This window comes from Diadema antillarum, unplaced genomic scaffold, assembly GCF_040938485.1.
Source record: "Diadema antillarum isolate AM-2024a unplaced genomic scaffold, OU_Dant_1.0 scf00000131, whole genome shotgun sequence".
In the NCBI taxonomy this organism is placed as follows: domain Eukaryota; kingdom Metazoa; phylum Echinodermata; class Echinoidea; order Diadematoida; family Diadematidae; genus Diadema; species Diadema antillarum.
The window spans coordinates 2,142,317-2,159,668 of NW_027271020.1; the positions used below are offsets into that span (position 1 = coordinate 2,142,317).

At 38.1% G+C, this 17,352-nt stretch overlaps 1 protein-coding gene across 1 annotated transcript; it reads left to right on the top strand.

Annotated features, from left to right (window-relative positions):
* Positions 1 to 1,493: 1,493 nt before the first annotated feature.
* Positions 1,494 to 17,323, top strand: LOC139720656 (putative inorganic phosphate cotransporter). Its single transcript, XM_071632012.1, has 9 exons — positions 1,494 to 1,665; positions 2,119 to 2,324; positions 2,981 to 3,217; positions 4,218 to 4,305; positions 5,401 to 5,519; positions 6,799 to 6,954; positions 8,784 to 8,916; positions 10,597 to 10,838; positions 17,177 to 17,323. Exons 1-9 carry the CDS (start codon positions 1,494 to 1,496, stop codon positions 17,321 to 17,323), a joined length of 1,500 nt encoding a protein of 499 aa, XP_071488113.1.
* Positions 17,324 to 17,352: the final 29 nt, after the last annotated feature.

A 17,352-nucleotide genomic window follows, 5' to 3' on the forward strand; every position in this document is an offset into this window, starting at 1 on the left:
ACAAAAAAAAAAAGCATTCTCAATTTCCATACGGTAGGAATAATGCTTATTCAGCTAAATGGTGCGTCCCTCTCCTGACGTTGTGTGGGAAGCTCGGTCAAAATAGAGCAAATTATTTCCTAATACAATATCACACAAGGTTTCTTGTTTACGACATGATTGTTTGCTCATTTTATTCCACTTTATCATTCCCTTGCTACGTGCATTGGTGGTCAAATTCCACTACATAATCTTACTTTCAGAAAACGCTATGTGCGACACGACCGAGGTTACCCCTTTGGTTCGTGAATTAATAAAACCCGACGCATTTTTGAAGATAGCAGCATTTCAGAGACCAGCCCGAGTTCTCGAATCTAGTACACTCGTGGATATTTGGACTCTAAGCTTAGGGTTGTGCTCCATACCTTTGAAAGGAACCGATTCCATTTTTAATCGGCAGTTTGTTTTCGAGTATATTATGGTAATTGTTGTGCCGTTGAATAGAGGATAATTTCTTGTCTTTTATAAAAGTAATGTGTTTGGATTCTGTGTTCCACATCTTCTTTTCATTTAGGTTCGCCAGGTTTGCAATTTCGAAATCCGATCGTTGTTCGCTGTACCGCTGGAACTTGTGCACAAGAGGGATAACGGCTGGCGTAGGGGACAAACTAGGCATCCATCTCAGGCTGTCAGGTCACCAACGATATTAATGGAGTGTTGGCATAACCGTACAAACCTTTCAGTGCTAGTTCTTTTCAGTTATTTTCCTTCTTCTTATTGTTGAAAGAATGTCAGCAACGGATTGATTTGCTTATCTTATTTTACATGCTTCTTTCTGTCACTGAAGAAATTGAGATTTATGTTTACATGATAAACTGTGGAAAACGAAATCAATTTGCACTTAACTTGTTTCTTCAAGGGATAAAGTACCATCTATCAACCATGTAAGGCTGTTTTGTTGTTGTTTTCAGAGAGACAATGTATACAATCATACAACGACAGCACACACACAAAAACAGATTGATTTCCCTGATAAATATCTTGGCAGGCAGCCACATCGCTTCCTTTATACCAAGAAAGTGTGACGACAAACCTACCCCGAAGACTACCGCTAACTGAGAGGCACAGGTGGTGTGTAACGCTTCCCATAATCGGGTAAGTTTTCCATATGGCTTTTCTCATCATGAAGATAATAAAATGAACACGGTCTTTATATCGCACCAAAAAGTATATTCAAAATGTTCTGCTGTAACCCTAAAAGAATGCTTCTTCGTTGAACTACAAACGTTTACAGTGAATATACAAAGGTATCAGAAAGTAGCATGGAAAGGAATTGCGAATAAATTACGTAAGCAACCATGAGCTCCACATTAAAGGAAGAGTTTTCCTTTGTAATAATAGTTAAACTTTCGCGAATCACTTTGTTTTCAACTCGGCTAATGCGTTTCATGTCCAGAGCTCTATAGAGGTAGAACCATCCCTTCGAAACCCGAGTACTCGGATTCGTGAAGGTAATGGTATTGCAGGAAGTCAGTGACGAAGGGGATGGCGCTGTCGCCATCGGCTTCAAGATCTCTTCGCGGACATCTTCCCTTGAAGGCAGCAGTGATGGAGTCAACAATTTTCAAGCCAGTGAAACCACTGCTCTTCTTCGTAAAGGGAAGGAAGGAGACAAAAGGGATGAAGGTAAAATGGAAGACATACGTACATCACGTATGTGATATCTCCATTATTTTACAACAATGCGACAGGGTTGTCATGAAAATGGTTGCATTGGTGTTAAGTGGTGATGATGCCATTGGACTCGGGGCTCACTTGTGGAATCGTGTCATAACTAGTCTCAGGAATTCTCATATATAAACAGAAAAAAAAACCCGACAAAGATACAAAGGGAAGAAACAAAACTTATCAGTCAAGATTATTTTGTCTCACAAACAGAGCTAGTGCCCGTATTATCTAAAACTTCATAAGATTTCAGGTTAAGAGATTTTTTTTATACCTAAGAATACAAGTAATTATCAAATTAGAAACATTTCACAAATGCGAGATTTTTTTTTTCTTTTGAGTACTGGGCTCACGTCATTTTCCTTATTGTGACGAGTGTTATGGTAAACCAATAATTTCTCATTTCTTGGCCAGGTCGCTGCTACGTCCAGAAACGATACATACTTCTCGTCATGCTTTTCGGGGGCATGGCCATTACGTCTATCTCGCGTATCAACGTCAGTATTACCATGCCGGCAATGACGAATGTTACCTTCACGGAAAACACAGATGGCGCCGGGAATGAAAGCGGGTCGTTTTGCCGCGCGATGAACGAAACAACGTCTAACCATGACGATGAGGTGAGTCTGACACCGGGTAACCTCAATGATCCATTGTCAAACTTCAATTACTGGGAATTGGTGAAGCCCTTGAGCAAAATCTCACGTGATCACTCGCTGTGGGTCATAGTTTCCCTCTTTTTGAATCAAAGTTTCCGGACACACACGGACACACATACGGACACACACGCACACTTACACACACTTACACACACTTACACATTTACACACACACACACACACACACACACACACACAAGCAAATGATCATGATGCTTTGGACGATTGTCAAAAAGGGCATCGGAATATGATTTTGTTGGCATAAGGTGTGATTAAGACACAGTCTTCGAGACAAAGGAGATTCAGGATAGACTCCCGTTCAGGAGTGGAATCCCGTTATCAGGAAGTGCTCGGCGGCGACAGGCAGTTTTCTTTCGTTATATCGAAATATCCGAACAAAACGCAAACAACAGGAAACATAACGAAGTGCTCGAGAAAGACAGTTTTCTTCCTTTTTATCGAAATAAGTGAACAAAATACAAAATACAAACAATAGAAAAACATAGAGCGGATGATATTGCGGTCTGAATTTTTACTTCGTTGTAACCGGCGTCGCCTTGGCCCGTTGAGGAATTTCGTTATAACGGGAATGCACTGTATGGTCATCTGTCACACAGCCAGGAGGAGAGTTCCTGTGGTCCACGCATGAGCAGGAACTGATTCTATCCGGCTTCTTCTACGGCTACGGTGTGTGTCAAATTCCCATGGGATGGCTAACGGACAAGATAGGCGGCTCTCCGGTCTTCGTAACTTCGCTGCTGCTCTCGGGTGTATTGAATACACTGGGACCTGTGGCTGCCCAAAGTGGACCGATGGTGCTCATGACTGTTCGGATTTTGTGTGGCGTCACAGAGGTGAGTTCATATCAAAGCGAATGATCTCTTAAAACCGTTAGTTCATAATTATACAAACCTGAATAAGTTTATTTCTTTTCTCTATTTCCTGACATCGTCTTGTTCTCATATATCGATGTTTATTACTCTGGATGTCCGTGTTAGCTCCGTATACGATTCCGGCATGGTCCTCGTTGCTACCTTCTTTGTCTCTGTAGACAACGTACTTGTCCGTTAGACTCCGTACTTGCCGTGTATTGGGATGGTATCGACATGGGCATTGAGAGGGACACTGTAATGTTGCTCGCCGGAACACCACGGATTACTGTCCGTGGTGATCCATGAAGCGAAACTGTAAACGGGGCTTTAGGAATAACGAACGTTATTTCATGTTCGGAACCACTAACATTCGGAACAGCGATCTTTCTGAACAGCGCCACAAATGTTTATTTTAATGAAACTTTTTTTTTCATTTTCGGATTGTGAACCTCTAGGTATAGAGAGTTGTTTGTTTTTGAATATCGAACCTTTGGACCATAATCTCATTTTATTTTGGGATTAACGGACTTTCGGAACAACGAACATCACCCGGTGAAGTCACATGAAAACGCACACGCACACACTGAAGTGTATTGCATGGAAATTACAAAAGACCTATGAACACTAATTCTTAGGCTCAAATCTCACTTGAACCTCAAAACTTCTCTTCAACTCCGGTCCTCTGTCGAGAAATAGGAAGACCTTTGACTACTATGACAATTACAAATTCTATTGAATCGCATTCTTTTTTTTTATTCATTGTAAAAATAAGTAATTATCGTTTGTAAATGCCTCTGCAAAGAGCTTATTGAGTGCATATGGCAGAGGATAACCTGTTACGTTCACTTTCGATGTGTTTTTGTATCCGTTCGTTTTCGAAGGGCGTTGTCGTAATTTTCTTTGCTTTTCTCTTTTCTTATGTTCGTTTGTTTGTGTGTTTACGTGTTTAATTTTCTTTTTTTGGGGGGGGGGGGGGGTGTAGGGAGGTATCAATCCCGCTGCTGGTTCTCTGATTGCCTGCTGGGTTCCAGAGTGTGAACATTCCTGGTTCTACTCAACTGTCCTGTCAGGTAAAAGTCTTTTTGTGAATAATTGCCAAGATTTGCAATAAATCATAATGTTTTTACAATCACGCATTATCACGTAATGCTTCATAAGCGTAATCATGTAAGATATGCGAAATTATTACCCTTACCTATTACTCTTATCAACAACATTACTATCTCCCCAATATTTGTAATATTAAAGTTTATTGTATTGTACGAGAGGTGACAGCTTACACCAAGAAGCTTAAAGTGTGTATAAATCATGTTCAGTAAGATTTTATGAAACTGTAAAAGGAACTTTATATGCTCGTTCGTCAGTTCATATCGTGTCACATGGGGTTCAAAATTCATCCGTGTTCATCTTTATTATGAACGATTTTGCTTAGTCTTGTTTTGATTTTCACGAGTATTCTTTATGATCATTTTGTTTACTTGTGGGAGGCGAACATTGACATTCGTGCCCTATTCTTATTGTCTTGGGACAATTATTCCTTTATGGCACTCTAGACAGATGTAGTTAATCCGTTGAGTCAAAAGATTCCTTAAGAATGAGATAACAACGGATCGTATTTTCTACCATGTGATTTTGCTCCTGACTGGCTGAAGCTTACCAGTTTGTAAACCTAAATCCAAATATAGTATTATGGACTATATACCTTTGCTATGTTTTTCTATATAGATATTTCTAGTAGAATTATGACAATACTTCTGTATCTAATTAAGCAAGATGCCCTGATGGAAAGAACACAGTGTCCCACAATGTGTTCACAATGTGTTCATGCAGTCGGCTATATTAAAACGCTCGAATTTGATGGTGCGAAGATGACCTCACACATTGCATGGCGTGGTTTTCCACAGAGAGCTCACATCAAATGTTCTGTTTCACTCTTTGAATCGAAGATTCACAATGATAAAACGCTCGAATTTGACAGTGTGAAGAAATTTCACACTGTGTTCACGATGTGTTCACACTATGTTTCACATTGTGGTTCGCACTGTTGTCACTGTGTTCTTTCCAGTAGGGATAACTCTCTCAAGTCTTCATAATTATGCTCCCTTTATGTGTGTTCCTACTTATATTCTGTTTTTTCTGTTTTTTCTTTTTCATCTCGAATAAAGGATTTAAATTTGGGGCATTTGTCGGCACCATAGCCTCTGGATTCCTGGCCGGTTCCAGCTTTTTAGGAGGATGGCCATCAACGTTCTATGTATTTGGTGAGAATGACATCGACAAGATCGTTGCTCTTACGTGAATCCAAACCAGTGACAATGGTCAACATTGACTGAAAGATGTATCTCAATGCTTTTGTCATGTGTGCATATATAAAAATAATATGTCTGTTGGTATGTTTAAATGTGTATGTGTCTGTATGTGTCAAAGTAGGCCTAGTTCTGCAATTTTCTGCATTTGTAGGAAAATAAGCAAGTTATACTGATTCATATTGCGTTACCTTCATTTCAAAGTAAAATACTGCAAAATAGATATACGAAATCCCTCATCGTTTCAGTAATTATTTATCACAAAATAGTGGTGGGAGTTTTCAATTCTAATTTTCTTTGGCTTTTATTTCAGCCAGGTTTGTTAAACACGTGTGTATTAGTTTATGTTTTATTTCTATCGGTTATAAGATTGATATTGTATCACAACACCCTAATTTCATGTATGATACATGATGTTCCTTGCTGTTTCGTAAATATGCAATGCTTATAAAGGTACATCTATTGCATTATTCTTTTATCATAAGAATATAAGCATTTAATTTCCGTACCCTCACATTGCCATTCATGTGTATTCCTTTTATGTATATAGGTGGCTTTGGCGTAGCTTGGTCGTTGCTCTGGCTATTGCTTATCTACAACACACCTCAGAGTCATCCACGCATATCAAACGACGAGCTACACCATATCGAATCGAACGCAGTTGTTAGAAATAAAGTATGCAGTTTTACGCACTCTCTTCATCGTTGTCTGTCTTCAAATCTCAATTTTTTAGACAACTACCCCTTTCCCATTCTTGTGTGAATAACGAATGACCTCCTTCACTTTACTCTACTCTTTGTCGCCCTGAGAAGAGCATTCTTTGAAATTTTATTAATCTCGTTGATTGGAACTGAATTTTCATCGCACGCAATACTCAAGACTACTCTGTAGTAAGGAACGATGAGGGCGTTGATCAAAAATGCTTTTTTTATTGTTAAATTGATCTTATCGATGGGCTGTGCTTGAAGTCGCGATGGGTCTTCTATCAAGGCAATGGCCACGTAATGGTTGTTCAAAGTCAATTCATCTTGAATTGCGAACTATCTGAAAATAGCGTGCTTGTTCGTGATAATAATTATGTTGCACCTGAATTCGCAAGAACCACTATTTTCGACTTGTTGGCTCACCCCTTGAGTTACAAGCAGCCCGAAATTTTGGATTCGCGAAAAATGACGAAATCGTTTTTATTATTCAGGGCGTTTATGTTTTCCTTTTGTTTACTTTGCCGAATTATCTATTTTGTTTTAAACCTTACAGTCTTCTTCAGTGACAATTCCCGTCAAGGCTGTAGTGCTTTCCAAACCTGTATGGGCTGTACTGATATGCACGCTGGTTGGGAGTTTCTCTGTCATGATGGTATTCACGAATTTTCCACTCTTCTTGAAGCACGTGCATGGTTACAACATTGAAGAGGTTAATGACACTCATAGTACGCATATCCATTATGTACGGTGTCTTTGATATGTCATGAGATGAAACCATCAAGCATTGCGATTAGAAATGACACTTCAAAGAGGTGAAAACATATTATATTATTCATCATACGCAATATTCCCCGTTTGCTGTGGTCGTACATGATTTTATAGCATGAAGGTGATTATTCAAAGATGTTTCGAAGGTGACGATACATTCTTGGAAATTTTGTGTCGTCAAATCAAGCTCAACATCACTGTTCGGTTCAATGAAATCAAAGTTTGAAAATTTTTGGAACTGACCATACGCAATGCCACACAGGGGTCTTCAGTTAACATATTCTTTGAGAATACAGTACCATATCGTATAAAGTGTTGGCTTTTTGGGCATATAAGACTTGTCGTGCTTTTCTGTGAACCTAATGAACATCAAACCCATATTTAAAATGGAGATTTATACCACGGCTTTGAATCTTCAGAAATGAACGATAAAGACACGAGCAGGATATAAACCACACAATGCACTTGGCATGATGTTTTACATAATTTTTATATTATCACATGATTATGCACGTAGCCAAACAAACTGAGTACGCAGTACAGATATCCAGAGAGCACAAAGTTACCTAGAAAAGGTTGAGAAACAGAAATCAAACTGGATTGCTGCAAAAGAACGAATAAAAGATTACAACTCAATGACAGTCATGTGATCAAAGACTTATTGTTCAGGACCTTAAAGATATCACAACTGCTTTTGCAAAATGAATGATGCCTACGCGATTGATGAAACCACTGTCAAATATTTACTCAAAATACATCACTAAAAATTGCTTCGATTATATGTGCGTTTTTAACTCTGTACAATTATCACAGTCATGTTAGTATCACTGTAAGCGCCTATCTAGAATGGGTAATCATTTGTGATTGTATTCGTACTTTCAATTCCTTCCAGAGTTAAAATGTAAGCAACACAACGATACCCACCCAGAATGATAAAACATGTCGAAATTATGTGACCCACATGCATCACAAAACCATCAAGAAATGTATTTTTACTTAAGGGCAGATTCTGGAAGAGCAGACAGTAAGCTTTGAAATGATGTATAACTCAATTCAAGTGGACTCCCCTAACCTATCTAAGCAATGGAAAGAAAGCACACACTCTGGAAAAGTGTGAACTGATAAAAGAGGCTTTGAAGTACAGTGTGTATTCAAGCGCTTAATCTTTGATAGCAAGCCGTGCTAGCTGTGCGATGAAAGGGACAAAACACAGGATCTAAACCACTGGAGCAACAACAATGAAGGGATTAATAAAATAAATTGAAATTGAGCATGTTCTATCAAAGCATTCTGTCCATGATGAATGCCAACTTTCAAATCAGTAGCCTTATCTTGTCAAAAGTTATTAGACTTGAAAGTGAAGAGTGTGCAAAGGATTTCAAGAAATGAAAAGGGGCCTCTAAGACATATCTGATTATACTCTCTCCCCAATAAGGGTTGCAGAAAAACTGACGAAAACACTCTTTCCCATTCATGTTATGATCCCAAACTAAAAAATAATGTAGAAGAAGGATAGCTCTTTCAGAAAATATTATTAAAAATAAATCAAGATTGACTCAGTTGACCCATTTCATGTTTTGTTTTGTTTTGTTTTTGAGTCCTCACGTAAAACCAAGGGATGAGACTTTTTGTTCGTTTTGTGATGCACGGTCACAAAATATTATACATCATTTTATCTTTTTATTTCATCTTTTTTTGTTTTAATTTCGAAATCATAGTACTATTATTAGTTTATGAGTTATGAATTCTCTTCGTTTTTATGATTTACAGATAGGTTACCTCTTCGCCATTCCCTACGTTGTTGAGGGGTTGTCGCTTATTGTATCAGGTTACATAGGAAACCAGTTGATCGCTCGCCGAATGCTCTCCATCACTGCAACTCGCAAACTCATGACAAGTCTTGGTAGGTACAGGCATCATTCTTCCACCTTTGATTGATTTTGATTTGATTTCAAATTAATTTGATTGCTAATTCTAGTATACAAATAATGAGTATTTATAAATGCAATGGACAGAATATTTCATGAGGTGAAAGATGAAATGATCCATTCAACGAGGAGCGGCCGAATTGAATGGATCACAAATTTCATCTTTCGCCGAATGAAATATTCTGTCCATTGCTCGAATGAAAAACGTTCATTATTTGTTTTTATATAACACCTAAAATAGATCCTTTTCATTTGATGTTTTATGAATTTAGAAACAAAAGAGCATGTGCGGCATCTGCGATCGATACACACTGCAAGCGCAAAGCGTTTTACACGCGTAGTGTGAGCTCTCGCCGAGCTCTCGGCGTGTGTGCACATGCAATGGAGCAAATCGTATGGATTCAAGATTGCAAGGTAAATGGAGCAGCAATCGCACGAATGATGACGTAATAGTAAAATGGGACGAATGATCAATAGCAAATAACCAATCAAATGACAAGGATCTATCTAGGTGTTATATAAAACGTATTGTATACCAGAGAACATTATGGCCATTTTTTTTGTTATCATGGCTATTATAAAAAAGAAAATAACTGATTAATCGGTGTATACAATTACATCGACCAGGGCAATTTCTTAATCAGTTGCAATAAGAATAACTCGACGTAGGAATCGTTATTTTGAATAAACCATTCGTTTATAACATGTGTAAAGTAAGATATAAAGCAAAATACACGCAATTTCGAACCCTGATGGAAGTGATGGTTATATATTGAACTGATATACTAACCGCGTTTCGCGACGGAGTGTTCAGAATGTATTCGTAAGCGACACGGAAGTACGCGATGCCTTCAAGGAAAAATATGGATCGTTTTTCATTCACGAACTCCCGGATGAAAACCTGACATAGGCTAATTTTTCCCCACTGATATACCGGTACGCCAAGGATAACCGCCGGATGCTTCCTCGGTGTTTACACAGCAATACCGGAATCAACACGGGCCATCCTGCGTAGACGATCCGGGGTGATCCGTGACGAGATCCGTGAAAGTGTTAAAAGGGAATTTGTGGGATTTTTGTATTCTTTTTTTTTAATCGTAAGAGCTATAAAAATATGTGAAATACAGTATGCTTTACGTAGCTATTGAAGTTCTGCATAGTAGCGTAAACGCAGGTTTGTGTAAGGGAAACGTGCAACAATGAGAAATGTGTCAAACTATGATAAAGTAAATAATTCTATAGTGCACATTTTTCTTGTGCGTCACCTTGGACAGAATTAAAGGAAACATTTTATATTTCACTGACATTGGAACGGTATGGCCAAAATTCTTAGAGTTATGTCATTTAAGTGCCATATTAATGTTCTCCATTAATGTTCTCTGAAGTCCTCGTCAATGCTTGACGCACTGTTATTTTCATTTTATGGGCTGTGGTGGTTTTTTTTTAATACTTTTTCCACTGTTCTTTTAAATCTTTTGTTTTTTCCCTCTCTCCCTTCCTTTATTTCGTCTATCTTTCTCTCCTCCCCCTTTCCCCTAAACCCCCTCTCCCTTCGCCTCCCCCTCCACTTCCAAAAAATAAAATAAAACAAAACAAAACAACAACAACAACAACAACAATAACAACAACAACAACAACAACAACAACATATCCAGGATTGATATTGTCCGCCCTAGCTTTCATCGCCCTGGTTTTCGCCGACTGCAATGGAGGCCTCTCCATACTTCTGGTCACATGCGCTGTGGGATTCAACGGTATCTGCACCAGCGGCTATTTCGTCAACCTGCTGGACATTGCGCCCAGGCTGGCGGGAAGTTTGGTAGGAGTGGTCAACACGGCGACCGGGATAGCCGGCTTCACAGTCCCGCTTGTCATCAGTGTTTTCACAACAAATCAGGTGAAAAAAGGCCCAAAACAAACAAACAAACAAACAAACAAACAAACAAACAGACCTTCATACACACAAACAAAATAATACTCTGAGAAACAAGGCGCAGATGCCAACTCATATGCGGTTTCCGTATCAAGTGGCTGGGTTAGCTGCTATGCAAACAAGACCTCTATAGAAAGAAGTACACTACACACTTTCAAACTATGTGGATACATGAATTCCATTTTCTTTTCGCAATAACAGAAAAACAACAGTATAAGATTTTCAGATTACAGTGCTATGCTAGTCACAATTTACAGTACAATCACACAATTACACAGTACATGTTTATTTGTCTTTTCCTGACAAACAAATTAAGGCATTATATACACACGACTATATTGTAAACCTTAATAACTTTCTGATAGAAAATCCAGCAAAAAGAAAAAAGCAACAGAATAGTCCAAAATGATTTTGCCATTTAGAATCTTCCTGATATAAAAGCAATAGATTGTATATCAACCAAGTCTTATCACTAAGGTCTTTTACTTGCGTCTTTTATAGTTGCCCTAACATTGCCTATTAAAACATGTGAATCAATCCGTGTTCGCAATTGTAAAGTTTTGTACTGATCTTTTTTTTATTATCATTTTCTTTTGATCCCTCTATTTACATCTTCACGTGTTACTGAAGTCTAAATGTGATGCCACTCGTTACTATAAAAATAGAGAAAGTTGGCTGAAACTTGCTCACTTGAAAGGATTCATAATTATTTGTCGCAGTTAGAACACTTATCATTGAACATAGTAGAGGCTACTATGTAATCCCGTGAGATTTTTGTGCCAAAATTGATTTTATTAGCTAACTTTGTCAATTTGGGGGTGCTGAATCCAAAAAAACTTTGGTTCCATTTTATCCAACCACGTCTTCAGCCGCCATTTTGAATTTCAAAATGGCCGCCATAGCAAACTGTATTTTGACCCATATTTCAAAAAGTGAGCATTGTAGAAGCTTCAAATTTGGTGCAAAATGCATGAGTGTGATGTCAGACACTCTGATATATCTTTTTCTGATATTGTGGATTGTTTTGATACAATCTGTAGGCTGCCATCTTGAATTTCAAAATGGCCACCATAGCAAACTGTAATTTGACCCATATCTCATAAAGTGAGCATTGTGGAAGCTTCAAATTTGATACAAAATGCATCGTTGTGATATCAGACACTCTGATATATCTTTTTGTGATATTGTGGATTGTTTTATACAGATTGTAGGCTGCCATCTTGAAATTAAAAATGGCCGCCATAACGTTTTTACCCATATCTCAGGTTGCAATTATTGTAGAAGCATCAAATTTTCAAGAATGCACATGCGTGTGGTGTCCAACATTCCAGTACAGCTATTTTCTAATTGTGGATCATTAGGCAGGTCACCATGTTGAAATTCAAGATGGCTTCCATAGAAAACATACTGTTGTAAGCGCCTTAGATGAATTAGCCAAAATTGTTCTAGATAGACCGAATTCATTTCCAGGTCAAGCAGAATGACAGCCATCTCTCAATTCAAAATGGTCGCCGTAAATTCAAAATGTAAGGACGAGGTTCCAAATGACGTCATCAAGCCATGCTGAGGGGCAAAAACTGCGTACGGGGGGAGGGGGCATACCACTGTCCCATACATGTGGGTAAGCGTGTAAGCGTTACATCCCATATAGCCAGACGGGTATATGCGGTTCGCGAACTGCACGCTAAAGCGGTTTGCTTTTGCCTCTCGGGGATCACATTATTTTGCATTGTGGAACCTCGTTAATGATTATATTTAAGCCCAGTCAGTAAAATATTTGTACAAAAGCAAGCATTGATACAACTGAAGGTGATCTTCAAAAACTTGATGCTGCCTCGAGAGAATGAAGACAAACAAGGAAAAGTCTCGCAATGGCCAATGGCAAGAAAGGCCATGGTCACCCTACCAGGCATCCAATTCACAAGCTTGTTTGTTGGCCACAAACTGAAACAAGATTTGCTAAACACTAGATATATTTCTGGAATAATACAGAGTGAATAAGGAACGAGTAGGCTTTTTCCTGATTGCCCTTGAGTCGGTCATCTTCAGTTATTATTAAGACTTCCAAAATGCTTACTGCTGTACAGCCAAGTATTCTAAAACAACAAAGGAGCAATAATATAGCTCAGTTGTGTGGCGCTTTGCATGCATCAGAATTCCTCCACAATTTAGAAGACCATCACATGATTGTAATCTCAAAAATTGTCACTGCCTTGAAACTGATGAATGTGGTGTTTGGCAACCAGCTATCGGAAACATTCAAGGGGGATATTTCTAGAAAGAGATGAAAAGGGAAGTTTTCATGTTCTGTACTAAGAATTTGTATCTAGGAGAATTAAAATATATTAATCTCCGGGAGAGTATGAAAAAGGGCAGACATTCAACTTGTGCGATCAAAATACACCATGTAAGATTGTATCCAAAGTCATTATGCTTAAGAGGATCACTAACTTCTCAAAATATTTCTACTGGCTCTACAGTCTGATAGACCTGTCATTATCCAGTCATTGCTGAACGATACAATTATCGGAAGGTATAAGTTCTAAGTAATTCCACAATCACTCTTCATCTCATAATTTCATGGCCTTCTCCTCATTCTCACTAACAAAGGTTCATTTTTCATACCCATGCCTTAGAAACCCACAAAAGTGAGCCATATAATCAGCCTGAAAGTTGAAATACTGAGCAGTCATTTCCATCTGACATAGAGACGACATCACGGAAATAATAGAAACAAAGGGTTCATCAAAGATGCCATGGGAGCAGTCACCCGTCACTCACAACGAGGAAACAGATAGTCTCATTCCATTGTATGTAGATGCTACTTCAAGAGCACAGGGAAAATCAGAGATATTGATGATTAATACGTAGACAATGACATTTCAATTCTCCTCATGGATCTTGTAAGTTTGCTTTACTTACTGCATTGCATGATATCTGCTCCATCACTGGAAAAGGAAATGATAGAAGTACAATTGACATTATTGAGAGATTATCTTCTGCAGTCCGTTGCCAAAAAAAAAAAAAAAAACACAAAGATCTGCTTTTTCATGCCTTTTATGGTGCTGGCTGAAGTTGAAAATTTGAGGATGTCTCAAAGAGCAGATGGACCAAGAAGTATCTAAACCTGGAATCATGCAGAATGTGCAATGACACAGTCCATGCCTCCCAGAAGTTTGGCGTGGATGACTTCAACCAGGACAATCTCCCGCTTTACCCTCGTAGAATCTTGATACAGCAAATCCAGAGAGCAAAGCTCGTAATCTCTCACAACCTAATTTGCGCCTCTACTACAGGAAAATATGATATATTACATTGTAGTTATTTCCAGAAGGTATGCATAAAATGTTCAATTAAATGCTTTGAGCTTCCTACACCAACGGTGGCCACATAATTCATTATCATGCTCATAGCAAGAAATGCAAAAGTCACTGTTTCTGGAAGAATTTTATAAAACCAATTCTCCCTTGTGTACAGCCTTAAAGTGCTGGTGACTTCAAAAACATATGCAGGGAATGAGAATAGAAGACATTATCTATTAAAGTGACTATCCCATGAAATTTTAGAATGTATAGGGCTAATGTTGTAAACTCTACAAACCAAATCGTCTAAATGGGGCATTTAGTCACTCTGACACAAGAGGTTCTTTTGAAATTCATTTGTTTTGACGTCAGAGTCACATGATTTCCCACTCACAATTTTTACCCAAATGCAATTCTTTTAAAGTAATTTTTCCCATGGCAGCCATTTTGCATTTCAACATGGTAGTGTACCTACAGGACAGGAAGCAGTCCCGCCTACGCAATTCACTGAAGTGATTGACTTACACATGAGTGTTCCAGCATGCTTGGGTTTGCAGTTTAAAGATCTTAGAGCACCAAATATAGTCGAAATCCATCTTGAATTTCAAGAGTGGCGGCCAATGCCAATAATCCATTATTACAGAATGTATAGGCCCTATGTGTTTTTTTTTAAAGAATGTATACTGTACGCCCCCATAAACATTCATATGTCAAAAAGTTGCTTGTAACCAGAGATATTAGCTGAAAAGCAGCCATTTTGAATGTTAAGATGGCCACCTCGAAAGTGATCTGCAATTTAAGGGAGGGGAAAAGTGCATCTGAATATTCAACATCATGAGCCGGGTTTATGCCCGAAATGTGAACTTTCTTTATTGCTTACAACATGAGATATGGGTCAAAATATACGTTCTGGTATGGCGGCCATTTTGAATTTCAAGATGGCCTCCTTCAATATCAAAGTGAACCATCGTTTCAGAAAAAGATGTTTCAGAATGTCTGATAGCATACGCATGCTCTTTGCCCCAAATTAGAACCTTACACAATGTATACGATATGAGATACAGGCCCAATTACATTTGTTATTGTGGCCACTTTGAATTTCAAGATGGCCGCCACTGAAAATGATCCATCATTTAAAAAAAAAAAATGTTTATATTAGCATGTCTGACATCACGAGCATGCTTTTTGCCCTAAATTGATACTTTCCACAATGCTTACAACCTTAGATATGGGTAAAATATATTTAGCAATGGCGGCCATTTTGAATTTCAAGATGGCTGCCTAAAAACTGTATCAAAACTATCTACGGTATCAGAAAATGGTGCACTAGAATGTCTGACATCATAAACATGCTTTTTGCATCAAATTTGAACCTTCTATGATGCTCACATTATGAGAATTGGGTCAAAACACAGTTTGCTATGGCGGCCATTTTGAAATTCAAAATGGCGGCTGAAGACGTGGTCGGAAAAAATGGAACCAAAGTTTTTTTGGATTCAGCACCCCCAAATTGACGAAGTTAGCTGAAAAAATCAATTTTGGCACGAAAATCTCACGGGACCCAATATATTACGACATAGTAGACTGTACTAACACATCTAGGCCCCACTTCATAAAAGATTGTTAGGATAGCAACTCCTCCTGGAATGACATTTCCCCATATGAACAGCCAATCAGGAAGCTGGATTCTTGTCGTTAACATGACAATTGCCATTCCAGTAAGAGTTGCTATAATATCATTTTTTTAATGAAATGGGACCCAATACGGGTTACATACTAGAAAACCAAGATCGAAATGCGTGGCATAGCATAGAGAAGTCTGAAAACATCCGCATCTGAGGAAGTGATATCTTTGAATCATTTTAAACAACACTGCTTATCAAAGACGTAAAACATAAATGATATAATCGAGCATAGAAGGAAAATTTGTGTGATCATATGTACGACTTTAAAGAGATAACAATTTTTGTTAAAAACTTTAATTTAGCAACATGCAGTTCTCTCTCTTACAGTTTCAGGAGTATCGTGATTTTAATCTAGCTTGCATGTATCCATCAAGTTATCGCAGATATTACTCATGCAGAAGCTCGTAATGCAGTTTTAGACTGCCAGAAATCTGAACAAGAAAACGTCAAAAGAAGAGTTTTTGTCCATTCTACAATGTTTAAAATTATGCATAATAATACATAATCAACCATACAATAGGAGCTATGTCACGTCACATTTCTTTTTTCCTATACCAGCAAACACTATCTTGTGCTTACGAATAATTCATGCTTTAAAAATTGTTCTCTATAATACAATCTAAGGACCCGCTTCACCAAATGTTTCAGCTCGTTCGGTAATTTTTCACACTCCTAATTCGTGTTCTACCCTAAGTTTTGGTTCCGGCTTTCATTTTTAGAATTCGCACTATTTCATTTATTTGCTCACAATTTCATGGTATTTACTTTTGTAGCTACTTTCAATGTTGGTATTGTATCATGATTAATCTGATATCGTTTGTCTAGTGATACGTATAGTAATTGCTGTTGTGAAAGATGAGAAATAAATTCAACTTCAGTTAACTAAGTTTTGACATTGTTTGATTGGCGCTATCAGCATGAATGCATACTGTAGTTTAAGATGAATTTAACTATATTTCTTTAAAAAAAAACTTGCGACATTTCGCAGCTTTAGCTATAACTTTCAAAATGGAAGTTCTACTTTCTTTCCCAATTGTAAAAATCATTTGTATTTTTCTGTATTCCGTTGGGGGTCTACATTTCACAAGCGTTGCTTCTCCACATTGATAATAAGTAATATGCAAAAAAAAAATGTATAAAATGTGTAAAAAATATGTTGTTTATTCACATTGTCCACAATGCGGATTATGAATTATGAATGAATTTCATTTCATTTCATCTTAATTTTCTGTCAATTTCAGTTCTTGTACGTTTTCGTCTTTTTTTAGAGATCATCGACCACTCAAACGTTTGCTTGCCTTCTAATTTTCTCCAGGCCGATATCGAGGGCTGGCAAAAGGTATTTTGGATTGCAGCTGCTTTGAATGTGTTCGGAGCCGTGGTCTACTGCTTAATCGGGAGCGGGGAGGAGGAGGAGTGGGCTAAAGACCCAAAGACCCGCCGGACCTCTAGGGAAATTTAGTCTTGGGGGTACGTTGAGTAAACAGCGCG